At 32.4% G+C, this 22050-nt stretch overlaps 5 protein-coding genes across 7 annotated transcripts in view; 3 read left to right on the top strand and 2 right to left on the bottom strand.

The window, feature by feature from the left end:
• Positions 1 to 2981, bottom strand: part of LOC125070926 (unc-112-related protein) — a 30490-nt gene extending 27509 nt beyond the window's left edge. The window contains exon 1 of the mRNA XM_047680944.1: positions 2680 to 2981. Coding sequence (XP_047536900.1) covers positions 2680 to 2825 — 146 coding nt within the window. The 5' untranslated portion in view covers positions 2826 to 2981. The remainder of the gene's footprint in view (positions 1 to 2679) is intronic.
• The window catches only part of LOC125070927 (neuroendocrine convertase 2), a 110733-nt gene that overhangs the window by 2792 nt on the left and 85891 nt on the right, over positions 1 to 22050 (top strand). The window contains exon 2 of one of the 2 annotated variants that reach the window (XM_047680947.1): positions 12078 to 12277. In XM_047680947.1, the coding sequence (XP_047536903.1) occupies positions 12122 to 12277 (156 nt within the window). In that variant the 5' untranslated portion in view covers positions 12078 to 12121. Of the gene's footprint in view, positions 1 to 12064; positions 12278 to 22050 lie in introns of those variants that run through there. The other variant, XM_047680946.1, reaches the window with a different exon arrangement.
• On the top strand, positions 4505 to 6386 carry LOC125070928 (myb-like protein V). Of its 2 annotated transcripts, none has more exons than XM_047680949.1 (3): positions 4505 to 4709; positions 4795 to 5841; positions 5934 to 6386. In XM_047680949.1, the coding sequence occupies exons 1-3, from the start codon at positions 4667 to 4669 to the stop codon at positions 6266 to 6268; spliced, it is 1425 nt and encodes a 474-aa protein (XP_047536905.1). In that variant the 5' UTR covers positions 4505 to 4666; the 3' UTR covers positions 6269 to 6386. The 2 variants fall into 2 exon arrangements, with proteins under 2 accessions (XP_047536905.1, XP_047536904.1); XM_047680948.1 differs by having other exon boundaries at positions 4506 to 4721.
• Positions 7053 to 8061, top strand: LOC125070929 (ATP-dependent Clp protease proteolytic subunit). The gene has a single exon (XM_047680950.1). The coding sequence runs from the start codon at positions 7242 to 7244 to the stop codon at positions 7989 to 7991; it is 750 nt and encodes a 249-aa protein (XP_047536906.1). The 5' UTR covers positions 7053 to 7241; the 3' UTR covers positions 7992 to 8061.
• Positions 8319 to 11553, bottom strand: LOC125071127 (serine protease 52-like). The gene is made up of 4 exons (XM_047681218.1): positions 11266 to 11553; positions 10931 to 11122; positions 9633 to 9772; positions 8319 to 8475 (listed from the first exon to the last, which is right to left on the bottom strand). The coding sequence occupies exons 1-4, from the start codon at positions 11551 to 11553 to the stop codon at positions 8319 to 8321; spliced, it is 777 nt and encodes a 258-aa protein (XP_047537174.1).

The following is a 22050-nucleotide window of genomic DNA, read 5'->3' as shown; positions in this document are numbered from 1 at the left end:
CAAATATAGATACAATATCATACACAAACAATAAGTAATCTAAAGAATGTCATCGTTATGTAATTAACAAATAATAATTAATTACAACTTATTTGCTTTAAATTTATTTATAATTGAAATCAAATGAACGAATGTCATTTAAACGAAATGAACATTTTTCAAAATGAAAATCAATTTGAATTATTAGCAACTATTTATGTCTATATTCTTCAGTGAGAATTTCCTACGGTATGTTGTTTAATTCATTTCCTTTTTTGTCATAAAGAGTGGTATTTAAGTGGACTATGCATTTAACCTGTTCAAGTAGCATACGATTAAGGCGTGATTATGCAGGTGAAACCAGGTTTTGCAACATAGTTTCATAGATCACTCAATTTCCTTTCTCTTCAATTAAGATCATGGTTTAAAGACAGATTCGATTGCTTCGAATGTATGTTGCATACACGTTTAGGTGATTCATGCATACAAAATATACATGCATGCGAAACTTGCATATTTTACTCAAATACATTGTTCTTAATTATATATTTTTTACTTTTAAAGATTATCAAACAAAATCACAAGTCAGATAAGTCATGTTGTTAAATCGTCTTAGTGACTATGGTTCATAATTATTTATCACGCATACACAATACAATTTACATTATAATACTGTTCATTGAATAGATACTGAATAATTCATACTATTGGATAACAGTGGGCGAATATCGACCGCCATTTTGAAAGTTATCCTATACTATTTGCGTAGGTGCAAATTTTATGGTCACACTAAAATATTCAATTTATTTCGTTTACTTCTTGCTGACTTAATATGTTTACATCTAAAAAATACAACGTTGTAAACGAAAAATTTACAGTCATCTTTTTTTGCATTGAATCATTCAAAGTGTATCCTAGTAATGTACGTACGTACGTATTTGGTATGAGCTCAAAGTAACAAAATTGTATATTGTAAATAGATGTAGAGTTTTCCGTTTAGTTTATTTTACCATATGCGATAAATATCGGTAGCTCACCTCAGGCTGACTGACTTAAAAAACTTGCTTGGCATAACATATCGTTCGCGAAGGACGCGTGCCTGCGTACGCGCATCTTACCTCTCGCTCGCACAAATTATCAACTCCCCTTACCTCGCGAATCAAGTACTGCTTTTATTATCAAAACCTGTTATGAACTCAACTACCCAGAAGTAATGAATGCTGATAAAATGCAAATATAAAAAATTCTTGAAAACATTTATTAGGTAGCCAGCCTGGGCACCTAATCTTGTAATAAATTAACTTCTTCATAAACTTACAATAAGTGTCTTAAATTTTTTAATGATTTTACAAAAAAATCATTGTCTATAATTTAATCCGTCATTTACTGTAGTAGTAAGTCCTGAGCTCAGGTACAATGGCTGATATTCAATTGGAGTTAGCTTCTTTGCAAATAGACTAAGTAACATTCTTCAGTTTTCTTATAACATCTGATGCTCAAGACAGTTTGAGTCACTAGGATCGAAATAATAATTCCCTAGAATAACAATGCCATTTGAGTTACAGTGCCCTGATAAAATTACGTGCTCGGAGGGCCTGCTGGGCTAAAATTAGCGCACAATGCACAGTGCAGCTTCTTCCTGCACATTGTTGATTAGTGACCGTTGCAACCATTCCTGCAGCACTACATATTCTAATGAGAGCTCCTCAACATCCACACCTACCGCAAGACTGTTGCCTGACCACTTAGTTACGGAGTCATTAAGCCCGTAATGTAATAATCATAATGTAAAGATCCTAAGAATCCTAAAATCCCAAGAGCCTTGACATTGCGGGCAAATCTAGTCTGATTCAAAGACTTTCTAACATTCTGCTTGTTATGCCTGCGTCTTAAGACCCTTTATCAGAAAATAAAACCCTTACTAATGTCAAGCTCCTGCTGATTTTTTAATTAAGTATAAAAAGATAAATGTTTTTTTGTTACTATAATTCTCTTTTATTTATTATTAGTTTTAGCTTATCTATGCTAGTTTGACTATGGTCATGTTTGTTTAATAATAAGATAAGCTTATTAGAATAGGTTATTAGCAAACTTGTTTTAGTCAATAAATATTTTGTTAATATTGTAATTGATTTTTAAATAAAGAACTGAAAATAGCTTTTTCAATTGTACAGTGATGTAATCTGCTCTATTTTCTTTGTGAGCATGATTCCAAATTTGAATTTTGAATGTATGTATGCATGTTGTAGTGTGTTAACAGTTTGGCCAATTCTTACACTATTATTTTAAGTGTGTAGAAACTAGTACATTTACATACACATACATACACTTGATGTTCACTGTTCAGCAGAAGACTCTTAGATTGTTTTACTAAGTATAAGTAACCAGTGTGACCAGTAAATAATGTGAATAAAACTGGCCAAGATGCACTATTTTAGATCTTTATATTCATAATTGAAAATGATATATACATAAATAAGTTTAATAATGGTTCAAGATAAAATGATAAAGCTTGTATTTGATAAATTTGTTACTATAAGACATCTATTTCATATTTTCAATCATATACTCAAACTTTGTAAGCAATTAACTCATTCTTATTTTTACATTACAAGGTGACTCAGAGATGACACGAATTGAACACAATTATGAATTGTGTTAAAAAAATTCAGAAATTCAAACTTATCTACAAATGATAGCTTACCGAAGCTCTCCGTCAACTTGAGCATAACCCCTCCGATATGCATATCTCCCTTCACGACCATCGTACGCTTCTCGTTCAAGTCCGTAACATAGATCGTGAGGTTCCATGATCCGTCACCAACAATTTCACCGTCCGCGAGCATTTTTATAAATTATAATTCACTTTACACTATATCGTCACTCTATCTCGCTCGATGGCGCATCGCGTAAAAGTTGTCAAAATACCTCAAACACCTTTTTCGTGCGGCGGATGACATACGACTGGCGTAATAAGTGCAAGTTGATTGGTGTTGTCTGTTGGCCATACCAGTTGGCCCGTTTGTATAGCTATAGCAGAAAGAGTAGTAAAGCACTATAAAATATGAAGAGTATAGCAAGCACAGATTAGGACAAAATATAGTAACCATATTTTAAAATTTTATTTAAGATATATTATTTGTTAATTTATATAATAGTGAAATAAATGTAAGAAACCCTAAGCTTCTTAAGAAAAAAAATTGGTAAAATATCTACATCCACAATTTTCAGTATCATTAATTATTTAACGTATATTAATTCTTCAATCTACTATTTATTTCAAATCTCAATTCTATCACAATTAATTTTAGTAAATTAATCAACTTTCAGAAAAAAAATGCGGCAATCCTAAGAACGTAATTATAATAAAAGTATACAATGACTATATTTAATTTATCTTTAAAAGAAAACATACTAATAATTTAGTAATGCCAATAATAAATAATGCTTTTAGTTACATTTTTATAATAAAGTAAATGTATTGTTTTAAAGGAATTTCAAAATTTTGAACTATAGAAATTGATGCAAATTTATTGTAATTTTTATATTACACATCATAGAAATTAGACATAAAACAAAATTGAAGGAAAATCTTCACAGAATATTAATTTTCTGTAGTCTATATATATCCCCTTCTTTAAACATTATTTTGACATCGGTTACCAAGTATAATAATTGATTTGCCCCAAATCAAAAAGACAAAACGTAGTAAAATGTTTTATTGAACGCAATCGCTAAGACAAGTATCCACTTGTCTTAGCGATCAAACAATCCTTAAGCAATAAACAATCCTTAGCATCCGCTAAGGATTGTTTTTGTTTTTTGTTCTGGGTTATCTATCAATATTACAATATGTAATTGTAATCTACATAATATATGATTTATATCAGTTCTTCTTCGTTTCAATAAAAAAAAAAACCATAATAGATATAATAGAACATTGTCACCTAAACTATAAATCATATTTTTTTATTAAGTTTTTATTGATCTTATATTCAGTACTACACCACCGAGAAAACCATTATTAATTTAATATCAACGAGTGTTTGTAATATAAACTAATAAACTATCATACCATTCGTTTGCATGGCTTATGCTGTGCTTTGACCTTTAACACTCTACGCAAACCTAGGTCACAAAAGGTGTGGGATTTAAATGTGGCATATTATTCGTCAGTTCAATTAGCCAATCGAGCAAGGTCAGTAATTATGTGTAATCAAAGATAACGGATTCAAATTAAAAAAAAAATACCAATATGTTTTCATTAATTGAGATTAACAATTCATCTTTGGTTTAACAGTTAATAAAATACTTATAATAATGTGTTGGAAAAGGAAACTACTTTTTAAATATTCATAACATAATATTAATATTGTAGTGAAAATGAATTTAATATATTTTTTTGGTACATTTAGGGGAATACTATTTAGGCAGTTGTAACACAAAGTAATAAATGTAAGTATTGACATCCAGAGAATTGTCAGTTGCCTTGTCATTGTCAAATTTGTCAATAATAATGTGTCAATAGTGTCAAGTGTCTTTATTACGAATCTACGATAATATTTAATATACAATTATACATCACATTTCAATGTAATCGTAAAACTACATAATAAGACATGTAGAAAACATATTGTTGTTATAAAGTTATGACGTATTATGAATATTTGTGGCACAGTTCGTATACATGAGCAACAACGGAATTAAACCGAAAGAAATGGTCGCGAAAAGTAAAAATAAAGGTTTTTTTCAACTATTATCTTGAAACATTTATAATTTAAAAAAAATGTTTAAAAATTTATATGTTAATTTCAGTTTTATCATGTTCTACGCCGGAACACCGATTAGATTCGCCGTCAAGAGATAGTGATGCAATATATGATTCAGACGCGTCCAGCCCCGTGCCATTTTTATGTACACAGGATGGAGCAGAGGGTGAAACAGATGTTGTATGGAATTTTTACACACCAAAGTCTGGAGCGACTAAATCAAAATTTAAAAACACAACACCAGTAAGTAGAAGAATTAAAAAATCAGAAAGGCTTAAACATATAGAGAAACCTGCACCAAAACGTAGAACTGTTAAACCTTCACAGAAAAAAACAGAATTATTTCAGGAACTTGTTGAATTAAATCATAATGTACTTAAACTTGTTGACAACTTAACAGCTAAGCCAGTTGAAAAGCCCCAGTCCGAAGAAGATATATTCAGTGATTGTAGTGATAGTTCACCAAGAACTAGTGGCTTAAAAAGTAAAAACCGATGTCTAAGAAAAAATGTACTAAGCTCTAAATTTATTAAAACAGAATCAGAAAGTGGATTAGAATCTGATGATTCTATGAATGAATATCTGTTAAAAGCGAGTCAAGCAGTAGAAGAAAATATTTTAAATTGTGAACCCATCCAAGCAAAAAGGCCACGTCTTGACCCTGTTAATAGAAAGAACTTAAAGCCATGCTTACAACAAAATATGGACCAAGATTCAATGGATGCCATATTAATTAATATTAAATTAGACTCTCCAAGTATTAGTAAGGTTAAAAAATGTGAATCACCTTTAGTAAATAATGATTCTTTTGACAATTTATTAGGTAATTTGAATGATAGTACATTGGAAATGCTTTCTCAAATTCCTATTAAGAATGAACCCACTTCAAAAACAACTTCTACAAAAATGGAAACAAATTGGTCATTTAAAGACACAATATGTAATGCTAGCCCATCTTCAAAAACAATTTTTGGACGACATAGTTCTATGCCAGAGTCTCCATCTGTTAATGAAAGTAACCAACCTTCCACTAGTGGGATGGTTTTTGGCAGATATAGTTCAATGCCGTTCAATAAAAGTGATGAAAAAATAGGTATTTATTTACATCTATTTAATATTTCTATTATGTGTTTTTTATATTGTATGTGTATATTATTATGTGTTTTTTTATAAATTTTTTTTTAGTTCCAGGAGATTCACCGATACGATGTACACCTGAAGAAATAAAAAAGAAACATCAACAAGCCAGGGAAAGACTTCTTGCAAAAAGAGTCTTGCCATTTACACCTACCCAGCCATTAAATCCAAGCCCAACATCACATCATAAATTTGTCCCTAAAAAGCCAATTTTTCAGAGAAAAGTACCTATTATTAAAAACTCTTTAGATACTAAACAGAATGAAGAGATAAACACTCAACAAAAACAACCAGGTACAGATAATATAAAGCTACTTATTGAAAAAAAAAGACAGGAAGCATTAATGAAGTTGAGAAGAAGACAAGCTCAGAATAAATTTTGAAACTTAGTCTAAGCTGAAATACTTAAATTATGTTTGCATTATGTCATATATTCCAATTATTATGATGTATAGGATTTCACGTACCTAAATATTATGTGATAAATGATTTTTATTTTCATATGTGTTGTCTTATTTTGTCACGATAAAATAATGTAAGAATTAAATTATTTTATCATCAAAACCACTTATTTGTTAGAATAAAGTGTTAATTCTGTTACTTATTAAAAATATACATGCAAAAAACTTATATGAGCTTTGCAAAGAGTTGCTGAATACGGCTGTATTAGTAAATGTGGTTGTATGTAGGAATTTATATTTTTTTAGAGTTTTCTTTTACATTTGAATAAGTTAAAAATTCTAGCTAAAAATCAGCTTAAATGTTAGCTTTTGTTATTGAGGATATTATTTCAGTAGATTGCATACAACAAAATATAAGCATTGATTATGAGTTTGTATTTTAATACTGTGGTGTACTATTAATAAAATATTGAAAGAAAATAATATTTCAAATCATACTCAAAATATTATCAGTACGATTACAGATCAACATATCCTTACAAAAATGGTCATTAGTGTTGCCAATTGCCATATTAAAAATATTAAATCACAAAAAATCTTGGTTCATTTACAATTTTTAGTTTGGCTATTAGTAGTGCCAACAGGGCACAAATTATTATATCAATGACACGTAGTTCACTGTTTCTAAACTCAATTTAAATGTCAATGTTTAAATTAAGATTGTCAGAACTCTCAGAAGGTTATGAGGCGAAAATTGACATTTGTCAATAATTATTTTGTGACTTTTGAAAACGTCACTACGGTATACGATAGTTATTCCATAAATTAAACATAAAGTTTATACAGATAGATATGACGCGAATATAAATACAACAATATATTTTAGGATTTACTTTGGTATAAAATTAAAACTTATAGGTGGCATAACGAGGTGAAACTTTAAAAAAAACAAAATATGACGCTTAATTATTTTCGCCAACTTTCAAGACCTGTAAGCGCTCAAATTTCAATGATAAACGTTCAACGAACACTAAGTACTACGCAACCGGTGAGACTTGGCATGATACCGATAGTTGTGGAACAGACCGGCAGAGGGGAGCGTGCTTATGATATCTATTCGAGACTACTTCGTGAAAGAATAATTTGTCTCATGGGACCGATAAATGATGACATTAGTTCCTTAGTAGTTGCTCAGTTGCTGTTTCTTCAATCTGAATCTAGTAAAAAACCCGTGCATCTCTACATCAACTCTCCGGGTGGTAATGTGACTTCTGGCCTTGGTATATACGACACAATGCAATACATAACACCACCAGTAGCTACTTGGTGTGTCGGACAAGCTTGTAGTATGGCATCTCTACTTTTAGCCGCTGGAGCTCCAGGTATGCGTCACGCATTACCAAATTCACGTATAATGATTCACCAGCCATCAGGTGGTGTTAGAGGGCAAGCCACAGATATTCAAATACAAGCGGAAGAAATTCTAAAATTAAAAGCTCAAATAAATAACCTATATGTTCGTCATACAGGGTTAGCTAAAGAAAAAGTGCAAAGTTCAATGGAACGTGATTACTTCATGTCACCAATCGAAGCTAAGGCATTCGGATTAATTGATAATATTCTAGAACATCCCCCATCACACGCTATGGAAAGTGACTGTACATCGACATCCACAACCCCTAGTGCAGCACCTACTACAGATTAACTATTTATTGTAATAAATAACTAGGCTTTTTAATTGTTATGGGTATAATATATGCAAGTTAAATTTTTAACAGTTTTTTTATTTTTTTTCATCTTTAGTTGACAATATATATTTGATAATAATATAATAGACCTATTCTTAGAAATAGGTAAAATGATTGCTTTATGCATTGTCTGTGGTGCATAATTTATTTTATTCCAAAAAAAATAATGTTCAGAAAAGTCTTCTTACAATCTCCGTCAATTTAGTTTCTAGTATAAAAAACAACATGTAGCTCGCACATTGACTTAAAACATATTATATGAGATGATTATTGTTTTGGCTTTTCTACATACAAAATGAAGATTTAGTCTGATATTTAATCCACTTATAATAATATGAAACATTAGTGTACACAGGCAGAGCGGGGTACTTAGCCACTTTGTATGATAAGACTCCTATTAATTGATAGCTCTCTGTAACCAAACCACTACCAGAATCTCCGCTGTAAATAAAAAATCACTTAGTTTAAATAAAGAATGCAGGAAGAATAATTGCTTATATTAATAATCATAATGTAAAGTATAAAAGTTGTAACTTTGTTACTCTTAAGTTAGGATACAGAGCTCTAAACTGAGATAACAATAGACATTATTCTATGACATCTATATTTACAGCACTAGATTTAAATACTTGGAAGCCCAGGAACAAAATCAGTGGTGACCGTGGTCACCAATAATTATTGAACTAGTTAAAACCATGTTTTTTAACACATTTCTAAAATAAACTATACAATTTAATAATAATAATATTTAATGTATAATAACTCACTGAAAATGTTTTACAAAAAGTAGGTATGTCTGAATGGGAAAGATTTTTTCATTTGATAAAACAGTTTTTTTTTTTAAATCTATTGTAATATTTAAAGCAATCATGTGAAATGTCTGGGAGGTACCACCCGCTCATCACACCTACCACCAAACTTTAATATTCAGTACTTTTGTGCTCTCGTTTAAATTTTACACACTCTTTATAATAAACTTATTGCGTGAGTTAATATTAAATAATTTTAAACTTTAAGATTAATGTGATAACACTTATTTTAATTGACACAAATTGACAAAAATGTGGTGAAAAAAATATGTAACAATGATCCATAATTTTGGGTACCGGTGCTAATGTAAAATTTCGGTCTATTTCAGAGACTTAGACCTGGCATTAAAATTTATATAGAATTGACAATGGTCTGTGATTAAATTTGATGCAAAGAGATTAGGCACCACTGAGTCCTTTTTGTAGACTCACGATTATTTTTATATTTTGTTTTATGATGTATGTAGGCGGACGGACAAACGGGCCACCTGATGGTAAGTGGTCACCAATGGCCATAAAGATTGACGGCGTATGAAATTTGAACCATTTCTTACATAACCAATTCATCACCAACTTTGTAAACTGAGATGTTATGTCCCATGTGCCTGTATTTACACTCGCTCACTCACCCATTAAGCCGGAACATACTAATACTATGCTCAGCGGTGGATTGATGATGATTGGGTGGTACCTACCCAGATGGGCTTGCATAGAATATTTGTTTTTCTCTCTTTTGAATTCTGTCTAGATTCTAGATAACTACTTCATTAAATAACGTATGTAACTCACGCAGCCGGTCTCGGATCAGAAGTTCGAATGCTTCCGGCGCAAAACATCCCTGGTCCTAATCTTAAAACGTTGCAATATTTTCTGGTTTTGAGTTTTTGCGGTACAGATTTTAATAAAAATGATTCTTCATCAGTGAAATCCTATGAAAAGCAATCAAAATTATAAAATTGGATGTGTAACGGTTTCTACGGCCTTTGATTACAGGGGCCTCTGAAGCGAGTCTGCAGTTGCATAGGCTACAAGCTTCCTTCGGTGCATTGATACGAGCTAGCAAGTCAACAAAATTAAAACATGATAAATTAATAAGGATATTATTTTACAGCTTTTTTTAGTATCATCAAAGTGACAGGATTTCTTTATGGTCGGCACCAATCCCCTATCTCATCTTTAACTAAGGTGTCGAGAAGCTATCTAAACAAATTAAATAGGTTTTAGTGCAAGTGATGATTTTTAAAGTGTTACAGAATTATCGCTCCAATCTCTGGTTTATGAGGGTTGTTTTACTGCTTTTTACAAAATGGTCATCAAACATAATAATAGTTGTACCGTTGTCTTCTCTTACGCAATTGAAAATAGGGAGTTGAACTCTCTGATTTAGTAGATATAGAGGTTTTAATTAAAAAAAAATAATTAAACATAAATTGTAACTGTTTTGTTAAGAAAAAGTACTTTTTGGTTTTGATATAGTATCTTTGACCCGCATAAGCTCCAAAACCAATCTTGGGATTTTTTTTCTTTTTTCCAACAAGTTATTACGCTTAAAGATAATATCTGTGTTTGCGCAAATTGCGCAGACACTCGAGCTCTATATAATATGTCGTTGGCTATTCTATCACGAGAATGAACTCCGTGACCGAATCGGTTAGGAGGAACACAGGCGAAAATCGTCATTATTCAGAATGGTTATGGTAACTATAGTCTATACCAACCGCAAGAGAAGTAAACTAAAATAAACAACTTTGACAATAAATTGACGGGACGTTAATGGTTCTGCATGTCAGCGAAGTTCCGATCGGTAGGTACTTTGAAAATAAAATTTCATTTGATAAGTATTTGACTAAATTAATGGTAAATATTTACGAATTGTTTTTAGTGTAACATAGCACAGCTATTAGTAAATCGCAAGGAATATTTAAATCTAAGGTTTGTATATCTTTAAACTATGTATATATTTATATACATATGCCCTATTATATTAGGATGTGTGTGTACGAATGATGTTATCATCACGCTACGGAACAGCTCAAAATATATATACAATTAAAATAATGTCTCTTTAGCTTATTCATAATACATACATTGATCACTCCCCATCCAGCTATAGAACCTGCAGTCACTGGTGGAAAATTCTTCATTATAATAATTCTCTGCGTACGTTCCCCCAGTGGCAATTTTTTATTCAGCAATAATAAGGCAATATCATTTTCAACTTTAGAATGGTCATATTTACTGTGGATTATTGGTATCATATTTTTTCTCAACACATTTGCCTACAACATAGGATAACAGATCTTTCAGATAAAAAAGGAGAAGTTTTAATATTGAGTTTTTTTTCGACTTCGAATTCGGCTATCTTCGTAAAAGGAAATCAACATTTTAAACTCATATTTAGAGTTTAAACACCTTTAGGTACCTTGTTTATATCTTCATGTCCAGCGAAAGCTAATATTTTGCCATTTTTTCCAACAGTATTAAAACAGTGTGCTACTGAAATCAGATAATACTGGTTCAGTACAGATGATCCACAAATATGCATTGATTTATCTTCACATGTTATTTCTAAGTAAACGGCATGAGGGTATTTAACAATTTTTACGTAATCCCCCTGAACTATTTTACCCTCCAACAGTTTTCCTTGCGTATTTTTGCTTGAAAAAGATAAATACAATAGTATGGAGAAGCATATGCCCGTACTAGCCATTGAGCACGTAATTTCGTGACTAATTAAATTTCGCAACGACAACTAGATCTGAAATTTTATAGATTTAATTTACGGACCGAAGCCGGTACGTGATCGTAAAGGTGTTTTGCAGATTAATTGGATAGTTTATGCAGCTGTACATATCTTGCTTAACATTAGAAAGATTTCGTTCAATATACTACTAGTATTCTAAGCATTATCATGATATTTTAAACATGTTAATTATAATTTGAATAGGTTAAAAGATAGTTTCCAATTCAACGGCGCAATGGTATAAAAGTATTTATTAAAATGATGGTATATTATGACCTAAATATCAATGTTAAATAAAGTTCTCGGAAAATATGTAAGTAATAGCGTTTTGCATTAAAATAAGGTCAATTTTGACGAGATCACAAATGTAGGCTGTTACATCTACCAACAATGCTCATGAGTGTTGAGTCCTTTTATAATCTGTGAAAAGGCTTGAGGCTTTGGGAGTTTCGCGCATGCGTTGTTCCCGGGTCGATATATGGTGACGTCAGTGGAAGTTCGGCTTCAGTCAGCCGCCCGTGGCCACATCGCGATCATGTGGCTGCAATGTTTCGCTGCGACGGTGCTGATTGCCGCGGCTGCGTCCCGCGAAGTCTTCACCAATTCGTTCCTGGTCCGGTTCAAGAGGTCGCTCGGCCACGAAGAAGCCCACGAGGTCGCCCTCCGCCACGGCTTCGAGAATCTCGGCCCGGTGAGCGGCCACGTGATTATACGTAAACATAAGTTTAGGCCCTATCATATTTACGAGCGTAATATGATTTCGCGTGGAAATTGCCAAATGCGCTACTTTTAGGTTGTCCAATTAAGAGAATAATTGAGTCGACTTTGACATGCGTGGAATATTTAAATTTTGTACATGATTTTTATTATTTACTTTTTAATTACAAAACATCCAATTTTTGAGAACAATGTAAAAGTTCTAGAGCGCTAACTTTTTAAAGTCATAAGGAATTTATTATTATAAACACGAGGATTAATCTCATTTAAGAAAAAATACCTCATAGGTTAACTTAATAGAAGTTTTGTGTTTAGATTTTTGGGTTCGGTTTTGATATTAGGCTAGAACATAAAATTTAGCATTAATTAAAATTAATTTGATTTTTGTGATATTTTTTCCGTGGCGCCTCAAAGTTTCCGTGGCGTATGAATAGTTTTAGACACGAAACATAATAAATATATTAAATCCTGAAAGTAATACAACAGAATACATGCAATATACTACTATAGATTGTAAAGAGATTAAATACTATAATTCTGAACGATTTATAATTAATTACTTGTTATATGTCTAGTAATAATCTGTTTTTCTAATTCGTAATAAGCTTCTTAATAAACATTAGGAAAATAGTATATAATTTTGAAAGTTCTTCTTTAAATTATATCGTAGGTGTGCGTTATATTGTTGTATTTTATTAAATTAAACTGAAAATAGTTACTAAATAGTATGTACTACATTATCTACTGGAATAATTAACATTATCCATATGTAATAAAATTGTGTATATTATTGTTTGTATCGTAACACATTTAATATATGTGTAAATAATTCTCGCTCGCGTCTTCGACTGCAATGTGATGTAGGTTTAAAAAAAATATCCTATGTCCCTATTATATTATATACGTCAAAATAGGTTTAGTCATTTAGTCGTGAACACAGCACAGAGTTACTTTCGTATTTATAATATTAAAATAGATATTGCTCGTATGAAATAAACAATTTATAAACAATCAAGACAAAAACACACAAGTCTCCGTATCACTGACATTTCTCGACTATCGGGGCAACCAGAAACAAACGCGTTAGTTAACTTTTCATCATGGTAACTACTACGTTGTGTTCACCGCCTTTAATATTGACAGCGTATGAAATATTAACCATACCGTAAAAATTATGTCATCTGATATTTATTGAGCTAGCCTTGGCCTGATTAATCCGTTAGTCTTGATATAATTGCGGGTCCAAAAGCACAACGACAATTTTTTACAATATGGCTAGACTGACGAACAAATTGGTCACCTGATGGTTACTAGCCGCCACTGCTCATTGACATAGGCGCTGTAAGATAATAACCATTCCTTACATCGCCAATGCACCACCAAACTTTGTAGCTAGGATGTTATCTCCCTGTAAGTACACTGACTAGCTAAACCTTCTAATGAAACACAGAAATATTAAGATTTTTGATTGGCGGTAGAATATCTGTGCGGTGCTCGGACAAAATCACCAAGTGGTGTCAGTTAAAGATAAGGAGCCGAACTGCCTATGTATATTTATGTATAATATAAAATTATATTGTATCCGTAAATAGACAGGTGAACAGTCGAGGTCCGCACAGTGATACGAATGTGTCGCCTTAGATACGCTACCCACGATTACATAGATATTGTAGAGATAAGTGAATTACCCCTGACATTGGTATAATACAATTGTAATGCGGGCTAGTTCAACGAACGGCTGCCTTTCTGGTAGACAATTGATAAAAACTTTATAAAACGATCTATTCGTAGGTGCTTTAAATAAAAAAAGTAAAGCCTGTGCTTTGTTATTGTTAGGTATTTAACGAATTTATAATCTATACTAATATTTTAAATTCAAAAGTAACTCTGTATGTCTGTTTGTTACGCTTTTACTAACCTAACCTAACAACTGAAACAAATTTGATAAAATTTGGTTCAGTTGTTAGGTTAAGTTAGGTGATACGCAAGCTTACACCCAAATGAAGGTCATAGGCAACTTTATAAGTAACACCTGACGACCAACACTTCAAACGCGAGCAAAGGTGCGGTTGACAGCATACCACAAATACAAAATATAGTGTATGTAATAACCGTGCATATCGCATTAAAACATTATCATATTAGAACACGCAATATCCAAAAGATGATTTTTTCTCTTGTATGTATACTGTAAAACTTGCATGTTTCTAAAACACGGAAATTCTGTCACAATTGTAGTCATCAACCTGCATTGGAGCAGCGATTTTTCCAAACCTTCGCCTTAAACGGAGAGGAGACTGTAGCGGCACATATTCAGGCTGCTTTGGGCTGTTATGCTTGTCATCAAGAGTAAAATAAATCCATATTATTGTATATATTCGAAAAGATGCGACATGCTATCTACAAAGATGAGGTCAATCTTTTGGTCCGCCGATTTTTTTGGTCTTCGACTTTCTTTCTCTAATCTCTACTAGTAATTCTACGCATGTCGACACCACATATCCTGAGAAAGTACTCTCTCACGTTTAAAGTATAAGGTTTGGGTTTAAGACCTAAAGAAGAAATTGTAGTCTATTTTTTGTCTAATTTTGAGGGTACAAGAATTTGCTGATTCCAAGATGGCGTTGTGATCATCGCACGACATCATTCGAAATGATTGATAGATTTATATTTTAAATAGCTTAAAATTAGCTCTTGAAGATGTGTAATTGATCAAGTAAGTACCTAATGAGTCTTTTTCTTATGTATTCTTATTAAATAGAATAAAGAATAAAATAAATAATTGTTCGTTTATATTTGGAATTTTAATATATTATTTTTAATTTAGAACAATTAGGTAAATATAAAAGTCTTTAATTTTTGGAAGAAATATTATATAGAAATATATGATATTATGTACTTTATAAATATATGTCAAATACTTTACGCGAACAGTAATGCGTTGGTTAAGTGCTCTGAGTGAGAGTCTTGACTTAGAGGTTCAATGCTAAGTGATGCCAATGTGGTAACAAAGTCTAGCTAAAGCCGATAATACTTTTGCGAATATTTTATCGAGAATACCGTCACTATATTAATTTATTTTAATATCGCTTGACTTATTTTCGAAGAGGCAACACTTTCGTGACGATGATTTTAAATTCACATACACCCATATGATTACGAGTCCTTGTAAATTGTTTTTTATCAATTTATAAGTGTGAAGATATCTTTAAGGTATTATATAGAAACGTTTTCAACTCGTGTTTCAAAACGATATGAAACATCGCGAAAATAATCACACAATTATTTGAACATTTTATACAAAGTGAAACAAACAAATTTGAAAGAGAGAACTGAAGTGGCCCTGTTGTTAAAACTCTTGATTCTTAATTGATGATTGCGGGTTCAAGCACGTCGAGCACAACTAAATTTTTACGTGTTAAATTTGTGTCTTTGAAACATCTCATGCTCGTTAGTGAGGTAAGGTTTTGTAAGGAAACCTGCATGTGTCTAAAATCAATGAAATTCTTCTACATTGTATCTACCAACCAGTACCAGAGCAACGTGATAGAATCAGTGGCGTAGCTAGGTGGGTAAGGGCCCCGGTGCACAGAAAAAGAATCGGACCCTCGCCCCCTCTTTAACGTATATTGGTATTCAAGATTATAGATAGTAATAAGAATGGGATACAGGATACAGTGAGTTGAACATATCATTAGTAAGTTAAATCCATACTTCATCTCTATTCAAAGCTCTTTTCATAGCTTAGGTTAGAGGGTCCCCAGAGCTCTGGGGCCCTGGTGCACTGCTCCACCTGGCCCTACGATAGCTACGCCACAGGATAGAATAAGCTTCAAACCATCTCAATAGGAGAAGAGCCTTAGCATATACAAGATTAATTTCACGTGACCCTTATTTCCGTACAATATGATTATTTAGGGTGCATACGTTCAGGGCACGCTTTATTCTGCACAATATACCTTATCAATTTTTAGTGTAAACAAAACCAGCCGTCCCGTTGGTTTATTATAAGCTGGACAATAAACAAACAGGACATTTTTACATAGATAATATAAGTGTTTATTCAAGTAATAAAGAGGACTGGATTTTAAGTTTGACGCCGATTGATTGAATTGTGATTAAATTTTCGTATATAAAAATCATAAATTAATAGTCACAAATATTATATTTGTTTCCGAATTAAAGATAACAGGAATATTATGGAGGGCGGTAACACTAACCGAAACTATCGGATATCCGAAAATAAAAATGTATCCGATAACAATAATATCCCTTTAGAGTTTTGTTTTTGCATTGTTGTACTTAAAGAAAGTACCTCATTGTATTTTAAAGCTAATACTTAGTTTTTTCTTGTGATTATACCTGATACTAAATAATAACCTATAAATAAAGCCAAATTAATATCTTGGATTTTTTTTTACAATTTCTAAATAATTTAATAGCGGTAACTGAATCTATCCGAAATAATCGGATAATCCGAAATAATTTCGTATCCGAACAGATCCGGAAACCGGTAAAATAATATTTTTATATCCGTCTCATATCCAGATCTAAAAAACCAAGTCCAGGAACATCCCTGCTTATTAGGTTATCTATATTTACCTACCGCTTAAATTTCATATTTACTTCGATTATTTTTTTATCTGTATTTATTAACATAAGAGTAAGTCTTTAGTTTCGTTATACTTACGTATTACGTATATTCTTTATATTTACGTATCATTTACCCTAGAGGCATTTGACATAAACCCTACTCATTCATAGCTTGCTGGCTTACATTCAAATAAGTATATAGACATTGTTCCAATAGACAATAACTACTTTTATTAAATCTTCATCATATTTCTAACACATAATTCTAAATGGATAACTTTTATCGCTGTGCCATATTGAAAATCCATATGGGTTGTAATTTTATAGGCATTCAAATTTATTAAACAGAAGACGATTTATTATTTAAAGACCTTTTGTTACTAAAAGAAAATCAAAGTTTAACATTAATGAATCTGCTTTTGTTTTTTTTATTTTGGTAATTAAAAATAATCATGCCACCCTCATTGGAACGTACAAGGCTTTATTTAGGCTTAATAGCTAAGATAATAAGTTTATACTGTACTTTAGTATATATTGGCGTTCTCCGGTTAAGGAAAAGCTAAAATGCTCTAACATGTTCCGGCTTTAAATGAATCGAGGATTCCTTTTTCAAATTTTCTAAGCGACCTTTCAGCTCCGTTCCGAACACTCCGCTATGACATAATAAGCTTATCGCAGCTTATAATACTTTATTGCAGTCTGTATAATCAGGTGTGTTTGCCTATTAGGCATGCAAAACTTTTTAATGGAATATGTCCCGATCGAAGTGTTAAACCAAAAACAATATTAAGACTGGATATGGTAGATCCAGAATATCATTGTTTGGTTTTTCACGTAAGGTTACGTTGAATTGTTCTTCCTTTGCTCAAATATCTCTCGTAAAAATACTCTTTCGACAATTGTGAACACATATTTCGTAAAAACGTATAGACGATCGTGAATGAGGTGAACACAGAAAAATTGTATATTATAATAATTATAATTATTAATATCATCCTTACCTTGAACAGACAACAGCTTTCACGTATTTTGGGGTACCAATGTGAGGTTTAGTAGGAATATATGATGTAGTATGAGGTATTAAATTTGACTACGTATAAATCTCATTTTGTGTTGTGTGTTATAGACTATGTATAAATAGGTAGTCGGAGCGTACAATGGGCCACCTGGAGTTCAGTGGTCACCACCGCTCATAGACATTGGCGCTGTTAGAAATATTAACCAGCCCTTACTTCGCCAATGCGCCACCAACCTTGGGAAATAAGGTGTTATGTCCCTTGTGCCTGTAGTTACACTGGCATCAAACCGAAACACAACAATACCAACTATTGCTGCTTGGCGGCAGAATATCTTATGAGTGGATGGTACCGACCCAGACGGATTTGTACAAAGCCTTAACACCAAATACAATTTCCAGTCTGCAGAATGTTACTGAGAATTTTCGATAGTAAAACATGTACGAGAAGGGACTACACAGAGGGACTCTGTAATAATAGTTAGTATATGGTGTAATTTGTAGCTAAACAATACAATAACTTAATTGTGATAATAATACAGAGGTATTCACAATATTTTAACTGTTCTTGTTGTTGTTTCGAAACAATATAGAAGATTGTACAAATATTATTGCTATTATATAAACATGGAATATAAATGAACTTCAACGTGGAGGTACGAATCAAGTAATCATACTTTAGCTAGCCTGTGGGTGGGTCACGTATTTTATCGTCAAATATCAGTAGATAGTTGCTTCATGGGGTTGTATGTGCGTTTCGTCAAAGCGTGGTTTTATATAGTTAACGAGCTGCCCAAGCTATTAATTTTATTTGCTTTATACTTTTTGAAAAAGTATTTCTGGTATCTGACCTCAACGTCACCAAATCCGATACAAAGCATTAAGGGACTCACTCAAACTCATACATTCTTTTTTATACAAAAATATCTAGCGATCTGTCTAAGATTTTTTTTAGACCGATAGGTCATTAGATTTTACAAACATCAAACAATACAATAGCAATCGATACTGTTATAGCGAATCCTTTAACAGTATCGATTTCTATTGCTGTATTCGCGTTTGAAACGTTATAATTATACATACGAGCGACATTACATATTAGATCGTGTGTTGGCAATGTCTGTACGTTTAAAGGGAATGTTAAATGAATATTAAATATCTGTGGTGTATCATTATCAGGTTCTATTGACAGTCGTCAACACGAAGGCGTCGTGCTATATATTACATGGTATGGTTATACATATGTATATATATAATTTATGTCATCAATACATAGTTTTTAGAACATACTGTATGCGGAGAGGAATTTTTAAAGTTATAAATTTGACATTTAACAATTCCAAAGTGAAAAAAAAAACGAGGTATTAAATATTTTATTTGTAACTCTTTTTTATGATATACCCAAGGTAGGTGGAAGGGCAAATTGGCCACATGATAAGTGGTCACCACCGCCATAGACATTGGCGTTGTAAGAAATGTTAATATTTCTTACATTGCCAATGCGCTAACAACCTTGGAAACCAAGATGTTATGTCCCTTGTGCCTGTTACACTGGCTCAATCACCATTCAAACCGGAACACAACAATACTTAGTAATGTTGCTTTGGGGTAGAATATATTATGAACAAGCAGTGCCTATCCAAACTGGCTTGTACAAAACCTACCACCAAGTTAAGTGACGCTAATTAGTATGGTCAAAAAACAAAAATCTTGGGAATCTGAAGAAAATCCAATAGAAAATATTTCTTTATTATGGCGTATTTTTGCTAATAATATTTTATACGTTGAAGTTAATTAAGTATACTTGGTTTATGAGAAATTATTTCATAATTTTTAGTCTGATTTAAGAACATCCTATTTTTATTATTATATATTTTTTATTGATTAATAATAATATAAGATCCTTACAATTGAAATTGGCGGTTTGTACAGGAGGAATATAAAGTCAATGTTTTTTGTAAAGTATGGTTATTTAATCAAAGTATGCACCGTTGTTATCTATGCATTTTTGGCATCTCATAGGTAGTTCATTGATCCCTTTACTAAAAAAACCGTGGGGGCGAGAATCAATAAACTCTTTGAAGTGCGTGAAGCGGTTTGGACTGCCGCATCGGAGTTGAATTTTTCCTTGTAAGAAGTTCTCCAAATTCCGGAAAAAATTGTAATCAGTTGAAGCAAAATTTTCTTGCTTTGTCGTCAAGCAGCAGTGGCCTAGAGCGATTGACCAATCTCGGTTGTTTAGCAGCTTGTTCTTCTTTCATGGTTTGCAGTTGTTGACAATAGATGTCTGCCGTAATCGTTTGGCCAGATTTTAGAAAGCTGTCGGGAACGACACTGGCGCTAGTCCATCAACCCTCACAAGTAACTTTTTCTGAGTCAATTTACGTTTAGGGCAGGATTTGGCTGGGTCTCCAGGGTTCAGCCATTGCGACGAGCGATTCCTATTATCGTACAATATCCACTTTTCATCACAAGTAATGATTCGATTTAAAATTCCTTCATTATTGTGTCGGTTGAGCAAAAGTAATACAGCAGTCAAAGTGTGTTTGCAAATTCGATTCACTCAGTTCATGAGGTACCCATCGTTTTTTTGTTTTTGTAAAATAAAGAGTTAATTGATATTTGACGATAAAATACGTGACCCACCCACAGGCTAGCTAAAGTATGATTACTTGATTCGTACCTCCACGTTGAAGTTCATTTATATTCCATGTATTTTGGGACTGTAGTCCCGATTTGCGTCAAGTGGATAAATACAGGGAAGTCTGTAGCCCTCTCTGAAGTGCTTTGTGATAGTTCCGCTTCCACAATGGCCTTTTTCGAATTTTGGTCTCCGGCCGTCCACGGGGTTGGTTCTGAAGGTCGAAATTTCCAGAACGAAAACGTTAAAACCAAAAACGTACCGTGCTTTCTTTTGCTACACCAGCGCCGTACACATCATTAATCCTTCGAGCTGTTTCTCTCAGTGTGTCTCGTTGAAGCTGGCATTATTATAACATATTTCTAATGCATTTCGTATGTGCATAACTTGTAACATAAAGCTTTATTATAATACACGCTGAAGCCCGTGTTGTGTGCAGAGAATGTATCATCAAGCTCAGATGGCGTCTGGCATATATTTACGGAGCTGCCGAATTTATATAGTATACATAACATATTAAATTTGTTCGTAATACAACGAAATAAGCACGTTAGCTAACACTTATTGCAAATATTTAAGTACATTTCATGTATGACAAATCAAATTAAATGTTTTTCTATTGAAATAGATTTGTAGCAGTAGTTTTGAATAGCGTTAGAGTTAATCTAGCCACTAGAACAATGAAATAGTTACCTTTTTTGGTAACAATAGTTACACTCTCGGCGATAGACTTCCAAGCCTCTTGGCCTGCAAGTCTTGGTTCCACCCACTCATCGCATATTCTCCCCTGAAACAGCTTTAATTATTGTGTTCCGGTTCGAAGGCAGTATAAGTACATAACTTACTTACCAAGGTTGGTAGTGCAGTGATGACGCCAGGAATAGCTAAAATGTCTTGGAGAGCATTAGCTCTGACATTTTACATTAGTCATATGCCCGTCTATAGATATATATGTATATAAGAAAAAACTATTGAAAAGTTTAGGAGTTTATCCGTACTTAATTGAAATCCTAAAAACACCGATTTGTAAACAAATATACAGTAACGCGAATATTATCATAGCTACATAGGTTTATGTATTTATGTACGTAAAATAGAAGATATCCTGGAAAGCTGATTCAATATTGTTGATACAAAGCAAACTCCGTTAACGAGTTAAAAGCTATCATGAAAACTATTGAGTACACATTAGTTCGAGTTTAATTTTGATTCGATTACTAAAAGGCACATTAGATTTGATTGAGGTTCTTGCCGGTTGACGGTAGAATCTTAACCGGTAGCTTTATATTTAATATAATTCTGTAGTGATAAAAATGCTTGTACAAGCTTACTTGAATAAATTAGTTATATTTTGATTTGATTTCGAATAAGTTAAGCAAAGTATTATAAGGAATAAGGATCACAATAAAAAAATTGTTCAAATTGCGCTTCAAATAAAAGCAAATCTAAATAAACAAAAGAATAACATATATCCGATAAAAACAAATACACGAATTAA

Source organism: Vanessa atalanta, chromosome 18 (assembly GCF_905147765.1).
Source record: "Vanessa atalanta chromosome 18, ilVanAtal1.2, whole genome shotgun sequence".
Classification (NCBI taxonomy): Eukaryota; Metazoa; Arthropoda; class Insecta; order Lepidoptera; family Nymphalidae; genus Vanessa; species Vanessa atalanta.
This window is presented reverse-complemented; position numbering and strand designations above follow the sequence as displayed.